The sequence below is a fragment of the Lichtheimia ornata genome (genome assembly GCF_029851405.1).
Source record: "Lichtheimia ornata isolate CBS 291.66 chromosome Unknown scaffold00004, whole genome shotgun sequence".
NCBI lineage: Eukaryota > Fungi > Mucoromycota > Mucoromycetes > Mucorales > Lichtheimiaceae > Lichtheimia > Lichtheimia ornata.
Window position 1 is genome coordinate 417,046 of NW_026695324.1, and position 10,125 is coordinate 427,170.

The 10,125-nt window shown below is 43.6% G+C and overlaps 4 protein-coding genes across 4 annotated transcripts; 1 reads left to right on the plus strand and 3 right to left on the minus strand.

Moving 5' to 3' along the window:
• Positions 1–13: 13 nt before the first annotated feature.
• O0I10_001563 (uncharacterized protein) lies at positions 14–1,276 on the minus strand (the record flags this gene model as incomplete). Its single annotated transcript, XM_058481657.1, has 6 exons — positions 14–35; positions 110–455; positions 529–565; positions 631–834; positions 885–911; positions 995–1,276. The coding sequence occupies 6 exons, from the start codon at positions 1,274–1,276 to the stop codon at positions 14–16; spliced, it is 918 nt and encodes a 305-aa protein (XP_058347514.1).
• Positions 1,277–1,680: 404 nt separating this feature from the next.
• On the minus strand, positions 1,681–2,520 carry O0I10_001564 (uncharacterized protein; the record flags this gene model as incomplete). The annotated part of the gene is made up of 1 exon (XM_058481658.1): positions 1,681–2,520. One exon carries the CDS (start codon positions 2,518–2,520, stop codon positions 1,681–1,683), a length of 840 nt encoding a protein of 279 aa, XP_058347515.1.
• A 923-nt stretch (positions 2,521–3,443) lies between these two features.
• Positions 3,444–4,914, minus strand: O0I10_001565 (WD repeat-containing protein 5; the record flags this gene model as incomplete). The annotated part of the gene is made up of 7 exons (XM_058481659.1): positions 3,444–3,556; positions 3,610–3,863; positions 3,917–3,982; positions 4,050–4,152; positions 4,215–4,341; positions 4,432–4,595; positions 4,659–4,914. The coding sequence occupies 7 exons, from the start codon at positions 4,912–4,914 to the stop codon at positions 3,444–3,446; spliced, it is 1,083 nt and encodes a 360-aa protein (XP_058347516.1).
• Positions 4,915–6,962: 2,048 nt separating this feature from the next.
• On the plus strand, positions 6,963–10,125 carry O0I10_001566 (uncharacterized protein; the record flags this gene model as incomplete). The annotated part of the gene is made up of 10 exons (XM_058481660.1): positions 6,963–7,272; positions 7,352–7,470; positions 7,558–7,850; positions 7,914–7,994; positions 8,052–8,118; positions 8,186–8,521; positions 8,579–8,925; positions 8,983–9,197; positions 9,258–9,553; positions 9,609–10,125. Coding segments are annotated over 10 exons (2,581 nt in total), but the record flags the coding sequence as incomplete, so codon positions are not given.

Consider the following 10,125-nt stretch of genomic DNA (forward strand, 5'->3'; position numbering starts at 1 on the left):
ATTGTTGTATGCTTTATTCATGGGCAAGGATGTTTCTATACAAATACACAACAATGAAACCATAAGCAAAATGAGGATTGATGTGATTTGGATTTGAGAGTGTGCTTACCTGGAAGATGGTTGTGTACGGCGATTGGGAGAACTAGTGGACATGCTAAGATTGGCAGTTTTCGAAGCCAAAACATCATCATCGTTATGACCATTTTGTTGACCAAAAATGTTGTTTTCCTTTGGTGTAGCCTTTCTGTTGGCAGCGGGTGTAGGAGTAGCAGGTGTACCTTCATCATGGGTTAAAGAGAATGATGAGCCCAATCGATCAGGTTTGGTAGTGACAAGGGGTTTTGCAGCGGGTGGTTCGTAGGAGAAGATATTTCGATGGGGTTCGTGAAGGTTACGGCGTATGGAATGACCCACTTGATCTTCAGGGCGAATAGGACCGAAAATCCTGCCAGGGGCTATAGAGTAATATCATATATGAATCGACTTGCATGATTCCATCACTCCCTATCATAACCTCCTCCTCCTTACCATCAATAGCCAATGTCTTTTTTGTAGTGGATGCAGGCTAAATTGATACAAGCGTGAGACATTTAGTATTGATCCATGCAAAGTAATTGCCCATGTGCTTACCAAAGGTGTGGCAAGTTCATTGTTCGGTGCAAAGGGATTGAGTGGTACAGACGTGGGGTTCCGAAGAGCATCCACAGTCTCGCCACTGCGCACCGGCCACTTGTTCTTATCGGAAATGACACGTAGCTGCTTCAATACGGATGCTTGATCCCAATGCACACGAAGAACAGCTATTTGATCACCCGAAAAAGTTGCCGAAAGCATCTATTTTTACATTTTAGACGACATGTTTCGTTTATGTAGATCATCCTTACCACAGGGATCTTGACCGTTGCGTTCATCTATTACGTTACACAAGGTAATTAAGCCACGTGTCACCGACTTTTCACTTATACCTCCTCCTCCTGCTCCTCACTCTACTCACCAAAAGCCCCTCATCCACTGTAGGCACCAACCAGTTGCATTCGCTGCCATGGAAGGTGATGGTCCATTCAACTTCTTCCATCACCTTGTTACCCGAAATAACAGTGCCATGTACTTGCTCTTGAATTTGAGCAGCCTTAAAATCGGGCTGCAAGTAAAATCGTCGAATCTGTGCGTTGCCACGAGCACCTGCACCAGAAGGCACGTAGATCACAACGGCATCTTCTGTATAAATACTAGATGTGGATGGTTTGTTCTTGTAAGTTGCCCAAGTTGCTTCCATTTTAAAAGAATACAGGCACAAAAAAAAAGAAGAAAAGAGGATAAAGAGAGAAAGAGAGAAGAAAGAGCCCAAGTGACAAAATGGGGTTCTCATTTTTGTATCAATGGTGCAACGTGTCACCTGAGCCCGAAAAGGAGGAAAGGGCTATCCTTTAAGACAGTCAAGGAGACCCAAAAGTATGAAAGCTTGTTGATGGTGGCTAATCCACCCTATCACATTCCATCATACAGCTAACCTAACCATCATATGTTCACATCGCATCATGATGCACGATACTTGAAATCATTGAATGTAATAGCAATTTTACTGTAATCAGATACAACATAGAAAAGGATGAAATATACAAATGGGACAACGTATGCAGGAAGAAAATAGATATGAATAAAGCACAAAAGCTCATAAAGCTAATGAAGCGAGCTGTTGGGTCTGCGAGCGGGTGGCTCATGATAAGAAGACGATGATGATGATGCGGTTGATGTTACACTAATAAGGTTGCGTTGGCCATCAATACGACGTAACGTATGACGGTGAGTGGCGTGTTTTGCTGGCAATGTCATATTGTTGGAAAGTGAACGAACATGACCACCTCGTGGAGCCGTTCGGGATGTTGGCAAGGATGTCTTTCGGGATCGTACTGAGGGCATGCCATGAGCTGACATTGCTGTGGGTGAGCGGCGGGGATTGTGATGATGATGATTATTGGTGGTAGTAGCAGCAGCAGCAGCAACAGGAGCAGCAACAGCAGTGGATGTACTTTGATCCTCTTCTTCATCGTATGGACCATGTTCAGTGGTGCTCAACGCTTGCTCTTCAATGAAATCGGGTTCCAAGTGCACAATTTCAAATTCCACAGGTGGCATCCTTTCTTTTTTTATGCCGCCTCGTTGTTGTTGTTGGGACGCTAAACGATCCATTTCTTTATCAATGCCAAGCATGTTGCTGACATTATCAAGAATAAGCAGCCCAACTAGCAGCATCCATCGCACAGCTTGTTGCGCGTGGGTGATAAAACGCGCAAAAATCATTCCATGATGGCGTTTGGTGGGTAATGAGCTGATTAATTGGATAAGGCTTACTTCCATGTGCAATAGTAGGATAGCAGTGATGGATGGTGTGTTGCTGCTACTTTCAGTTTTCATCATTGCCGTCGTATTGTCATTATACAACAAGTGCTTTGCATGCTGCTTGTGCCCGCCACGTGTCGTAAGGAAGGTGTCGTTCTTTGCGTAATCGTACAGAAACATAGGGTTCTTTGCGTAAAAGGCTGGTTGTCTAATCATGCCAAATACCGATCGGGTCAAAAGAAAGGAGTCAAAAGAAAGAAAAGGACATCATCCCAAAGCCGATATTTTATTTAGATATGCGGAAAATCACGAGGGTGTTTACTGCTTTGTGGTCTCACCCGAGCAGGTGCTTCTATGTATATTATTTGGTTGGGCCCCTTTCCCCCCTTCTTGGTTAATAAACTTCGGGAATGAGTTCCGAGCATTATCACAAGTGATTTGTTACAGCTATTTGGTGTTGGTGAATGTCGTTGCGTTACGAGGTTTCCTAGCAACGTCGTCTTTTTTGTGTATTCACCATATACAAAAGACCACCAATGCAGATACAGCTTTGTTATGTTAGATGATGTAGATGGTTGCTGATCCTTGCATTTGTACCCAAAGCCAGGCCCCGATATGCATCATTGGCAGGGGAGAGTGCATGTTTTAGACATCGTTTTCCTTCAATGCCATCCACAAAGATTCAACAGCCTGAAGCTTGTTACATGGTTACCACTGGGCCCAACACATTGCACATCAACATGTGATTGCTAGGTAGTATTTATCCATGAATGTAATGTCAACTACAATGAGCCGTGATGGGCATTGGAAATCAGCTGGTGTCCCACATCTTTGTGATTACAATGAAGTGGTTTGCATTTGCCTTGTGATACCATTCTTCCCATCCACCTATCTATGTATCATTTTTCCCAGCCCAGGATGCAACGCGCATTGACCAAGTGATTGTCAAATTGTGTCCCTTTCCCACACCTTACAATACGTTCATGTTGATCATAGTAGAAAGTGCTCCAAATCAGACCAATAGTTAGCATGGATGATGAATGTAAGTTTACTAAAAATATGAAAATCAAGGGAAGGAGAAAACAAATCGCCACTATCTATGGCTATGCTGAAGGTTGGGATTTGTCAAACCACAGCTTCACAGACTTATCCTTATCGATCGACCCAGATGCAATAATGTTCATTGTGGGATGGCACGCTATACAAAGCACAACGTCTATAAAACATGATCAGCACCCTATTGATTCCCGTGTCTGGTAAAATTGTTACCTGAATGCCCTTCCAGTTTTTGTACGATTTCTTTTGTCTGCAAATTCCAAATATAGATGTGGTGATCCTCGCTTCCACTGACAATCCATTTTCCACCCGTCACACTGTAACTTGCAAAAATACAATACTTGTTGTTCTCATGCCCCCGATAGGTTTTGAGACACTTTCCGGTATGATAATTCCACAACCGCAGCGTATTGTCGAGCGTCGACGCAAGGATATACTTGCCATTGGGAGAGAATTTGACAAAAGATCTAGAAGGAAATACATAAGATCCTTATCCAACCGAAGGCGTGATTTTACTTACACAGGTGGGTTGTCATCATCAACCAAGGTCTTTAGACATTGTCCGCTGGCGGTATCCCAAATACGACTGATAAATCATGCTTCAATATGCAGCTCTTTCAAGTCCAAGTAAGATTTGACAGCCCATTACTTACATTAATCCATCATGGCTGCAAGATACAATCATGGTACCGTCTCGATTGAAATGTACGGCGGATACGGGATCAGAATGTGCTGGTAGTGTCTTCATGCATTTGCCTACGGAGCACCATTGTTAATAACCTTGTGTATCTACGCAACCGTAGCACCTATAGACGTACCTTTCTTTACATCCCAAATCTTGATACTTTCATCAAATGAGCCCGAAACAATGAGATTTGATTGTGGATTATAGTTGACGCAGAATACGTAATTGGAATGTCCCTTGAGCACCTTGGTGGTTTCACGCTGAAGAGAGAAAAATTAGCCGATGATGATCCTCCTCCTCCTCCTCTTTGGGTTTGACCCTCCCATGAATCATGATGATGCTTTACTTACTGATCCTAAATTCCAAATACGAATGGTCTTGTCGTCTGATGCTGAGCAAAGGTTTTGGGAATCGGAAGCCCACGCAACATCTGAGATACCCTGAGAATGACCTTCCAAAGTAGCTTCATATTTGCCATCCAATGCGTGCCAAATTTTGATTGTCTTATCAGCAGCTGTTGCCAAAGTCGTCAGCATAATGTGGGCATACAATACACTATGGGATTATCATAGCTTACAACAACTGGCGAGCCATTTGCCGTCAGGCGAGAATTTAACACTGGAGACTGACATGCGATGGCCGACTAGAGAATATTTCAATTCGTATTGTGGTTTGCGTTGTTCAGGCCGAGGCTGTGGTCGTGCGCCTTCATTCGTCTTGATCTGCTTTTCGGGTGGAGCATCGTCGGCTGGAGACGATTCGGCAGGCCGCTTTTCTCCATTGTTGGTGTCTGTCGGTACGGAGGATTCTTTGGCTGGTTGTGATTGCTCCATTCTATGCCAATGAGCTTCAAATCGGGTGGTTTTGAGTTATGAAATGCAGTGTCACCTACCGTGGCGATTTCTTTTTTCTTTCTTGTTCCTCGTTAAGCGACTGGTCCTCCCGCAATTGCTCTTCAAGCACCAGCAGAAAAATCAATCTCCTTTATCCATTGGTACGGACGTTGAAAATTGACTGCTGTTGTCCGCATCCCTAGCCTGACCATGTTGGATCCCCATGGCAAGCTCATCATCAAGCAGCAAGCAGCATTGTACCTATTGCTATATCGATGTTGACCTTTGATTGTTGATAACATGCTGTAATTAAACCATCCTTACTTTTTTTTACAATGCTCAAAGTATGGCAAGTCTTCTCTTTGTGATGATGGGAGTGGGATTATGGATACAATGAGTGAAGAGGTATCTTGATTGGCATCATTGTTTGATGAGGGATAATGGAAGATTCCTTGATTCGCCCTTGTGAGTTACCTCCATTCGCATGAACGATCACCACGACGTCGTCGTCATCGTCATCGTCGAATAAGGCATCTTTTCAAAAGCAATCAACATCACGTCTAGATTCGTTGTGTTGTACTCTTCCCTCTTTGTAATCACAGAAATTGAAACATCCAGCATGTGTATGCAAAAGAGAATGTTGTCGGGTAGCATACTCCCGCATAGCTCTTTCCTCTATCATAATTTGATTGGTTACACGGTGGATTAGGTGATACAAGTGATCATCCTTATGATCACTTTCAGATTTTCATTGTTATTCTAGTACCTTTCTTGTCATTGCTATCATTGTGATACCTTCGTGTATGGATAAACCCTAAATAAACAATCCACGTTATCCTCGATGTACGTTGATGCATCTGCAAAGTTGGATTTGGTGGCATGGCCTACCGTATAGGATCGGAATTGACTTGTTGTATTGGTAGAGTAGGCAGAGCAGAGGACTATTGCGAAGGGCATTTTGAAAAAGAAAAGACCATACTCATCTACCACATCGTTTGTATACCTCATGCCGTTTTCACTGGATAGCATTATCGATTGAGCCTTATGTATTTTCTTGTTTTGATTGTAGGGATAAGGTTCCATAACGAGTCCTGGTGCGCCATCATCCTAGTGGCAATAATCTTTGTCTTGTCAATGAAGCAGCTGCAGTGGGTAGTATACAATGAGTACTAGTTTCATAGCAAGGGATGTAATAAAATGAGAGCTTGATTTAGTGTCTTCGCACGATTCGTATATATGCCTAGCTTAAACGACTCCTTGTATGGGCTAATAGGTACCAGAATCTCCATGCTGGATCGCATCTACAGCAACCTGACATTCTTTCTATTGCCAGGCTCATCAACAGCGAAGTCAAGGAGTGTATGCTTTTGTTAAACAAAGCCCAATCCCGGATATGGATGTAAAGTTTTCAAGTGATGCATCATCCATCTATGTCTCATTGTTGTTACGACTATGCAATCCTTTGCCTATTCACTAGCTTAGCATGTTTCTTTGGCCGTTTAAAGCGATGGACGTAACTTTACTATGATCATCTCCTTTATTTTGTAATCATCCATTGTCTTTACTCTTTACGAAATGTATCTATTTGGATGCGTAGTCGGCTAGTGATGAAAGGGTTGGATCAACTATGCTACACAATGAAAATCATTAATGACGCTACTACTACTAGTGCTAGTAGTAGTATAAGAATAGCGAGCTACCAGAGCTATTCAATGTGAAATTTTGTAAGGTAATCCATGAATGTTTATGAAAGGTTTATTCAAATCCAAGTAACTAGAGCAAGTAGGATCATGAAGAAGATCGTGTACCTGACAAGGTGAAACATTTATGCATGAAGGGTATCCTTTTGTCGGAAGTTGCAGTGCTGATGTGGAAACACGATTGCCAAATGGGGTGGGGAGTCTCCTGGACACACAAAAAAGAGAGGGAAAGTGTACGGTGTGCGTTTAGTTCTTTGAAACAGATCTCTCTCTTTCCACCTAAACTTTTTACTTTACATTCTTTCGGCTACGCGCGCATGGCTCTTCGATTTGCCCTGTAATTGTCCAATGGATCTCTTCTCCAACGTCAGTGGCAAGCGACGCTTGAAGAGCAATGCAAGATTGCACTACCCTTCTCGACGCAATTCCGTCGTTGCAGCCACCGCCGCCAACGCCGCATCCGTCAAACCACCTCATGATCAACAGCAACAACCCACTCAATCGAATACAAGCGACCATGCCAAAGCAACCACAACACTGTCAAAACGACCTCCAACGCTTCCACATACAAGCTTCCTTGCAAAACGAGCTGCACCTGTTCTCAATCGTTCCTACAACTCGATGCCGTGCATACCTCGTGAACCATGGGCTACAATAGGTATAAGCTACTACGCCTCTTTTATATATCGTTATCATCATCTCACCGAAGTGCGTGTGCGTGTGTGTGTGTGCCATAGAATACGAGAGCCATAGTGTTGATGCACATCGCAGCTATAGTATGGATTCGGAGCTTCCTCTTCATCCACACACTCCGTCGTCCGATCAAGAAATTGAACAATTGTTCCAGGAAGTCGCTGTAAGTGTCCACAATGCAGGGGAAATGGGAATAATATCAAATAGACTAATGATGAGGGGGGCTTCATTATCATTATTATGGATGCAGGGTCGCCTGGATTTAAACTTGGCAGATGGAGATATGAATGATCTATCCCTCGACAAGAAACAATGGATTCTACACAATGAGGATGAGTTGACCAAGCAGCTGGGATCAGTCATCAATAGCAAGACACGCCATCACCACCACCTAAGCAAAGCAAGATCGAATCGTAGCCTCAACAGCGCTAAATCTGGCAAACACGTGGATATGGTCAAGCCTTTTCTCAAGCCTGACAAAAAGGGAGACCGTCTCGCCATGGTTAGAGAACTCGTGGATCGTTTGGAAAGCAAACCTCTCAAGTAAGATCGATAGCATTTGGTATTTTATCATACCCTTTTCTCATTGCCATATGACTTTTATAGTTGGATCAAACAATTCATTGATGAAGGAGGAATGCAAGTGATCGCCAGTGAGCTTGGAAGAATTCACAAGAAACCTGACAGGTGCGTGGCAACACAAACTCTATATTTGGCAATCTTGTAACACTGTTTATCTCATAGAAAACAAAGGGATTGCTTGATCGAGCTGGAGCTTGTCAAATGCCTCAAGAGCATGATCAACAATGTTGTACGTATGCGTGTATGATGCTCTTGATAAGGGGATCTGTCTTACTGATAAGGACGCTTCATTATAGTACGGCATCCAAGAAGTCTTGAGTGAATCCCGCTATATCGACCGTATCACCTTTGCATTGTTGTCGCCCTATGTTCCTGCACGGCGTATTGCGTGTGATACGGTCACTTTTCTATGCTATTGTGACATTCCTCGAGGTCATTCTATGGTTTTACATGGTATGGAGCTGCTCAAGGAACATACCGAAAGCGAGAGCCGCTTTGAAGGTTGGCTTGGACCACTCGATAAAGTATTGGATTCTCGTGGCAAGATGGGATCGCTTGTTGGAGCCAGCAAAGACTATTTCAAGTACACTGGTATCTCTGAGAACCCTGAAGAACATTTGATTGAATATGGGGTAAGGCTTTAGGATAAAAGATGAGCACGCGAATGATTCTAATTATGGATTAAATAGTTGGCCAATATGCTCTTGATCAATGCATTGGTGGATCCTGAAGCGGTGGATGATCTTGATGTGCGTGTGGCTCTTCGTAATCAGCTATATCAAGCAGGCTTGACACACATTCTCAACAAAATGGAAGAACTCAACAGCGAGCTCTTGCACCGCAAAATTGATGAATTTCGGGAATTGGAAGAACACGATGCTGCATTGATCTATGGTGATATGGTGCTGAATGACGTGCTTGATCCGCCTGAAATCCTTGACAACATTCTTACGGCTATCACTGGAACAGAAGCATATGATCTCTTGCGAAGTATTCTTCAACATTTGATGCTTGTACCCGATGATGCAGAGATAAGGTATATACTACTCCCTTATTATGAAGCAAAGGTAGTTCTAATGGAGTTGTTTGCTAGGTCCCATTGCTATCGTGTCCTCGAATCGGTCGTCAGCCAGGTGGTGCTCCAACAAACCGGTGTGCTTGATGACCAGGATGGTGCATATGGCTTTACAGTGGATGCTCTTATTTCAAAGTTTGCTGAAGAAAATGAATTTGACAAGGCGTTGGAGGATGTTGGTCAACATATGCAAGCTTCTCGGAGTCTTGAGACGATCACATCTGAAAGTACAGGTAAAAGAGCAAAGATGGATTTTTGACAATAGGGGTATGTGCTAACTTATCAAACGCTAGATGTCAACGAGCTAAAAGCGAAGATTGACCAGCTAGAACGGATGCTTCGTGTCGCTGATCAAGCCAATACTTTATTGCAGCAACAATTGAGTGATCTTGAGATGGAGTATCAGCAAACAGTCGAAGTGATGGATTCACAAAACAAACGTCTTTACGACACTGTGCGTCAATTGACTGAATATGGATCACCTTGTGAGAAGCGTCGTGTACATCGCAACAGCCGAAAGTATCGCAACGATGATTCCGATATCAAAACATGGGAGGCACAAACAGCACGTCAAAATAAGCTTCAATCGGTAAAGCGAACTATGGACCTTGCCCTGTTATTATTCTAACGACGTTGTATATTAGGCTGAGAATGGAATGGAGGATTCACCGGTGCCAACCAAGCAATCATTGCGATCAAGATTGGGTTCTCGCGTGACATCATTTATGAAACGAGCCAGCCAACAAGATGTATTCTTACGCAAAATGATTGAACACATGTCGGATACCTCTGAAAATGGCGATGAGAAGTCTCCAACGACACCTGCCGATACCAGCAGCATCATCAGCAAACGTACCAACCGCACCAGCAGTATATTTTCATCCGTTTCAATTGCCAGTGCCCATAGCAACGATGACTATGGCAACGGACAGGCGTCTACTACACAATTGTTGGGAGATGATAGCACAATAGCAAGGTCACCTGATACACCAAGGATCTCTGTTACTCACCACCAGGATGATGATGATGATAGTACAGCCAACAAGGATGCTGCAGCATTACCTCCACCACCACCACCTCCACCTCCACCTCCACCGCCACCACCACCACCCCCCCCCCTCCCTGCAATTGGGCGTAAAGATAGTGCTTTTCCGCCTAGAC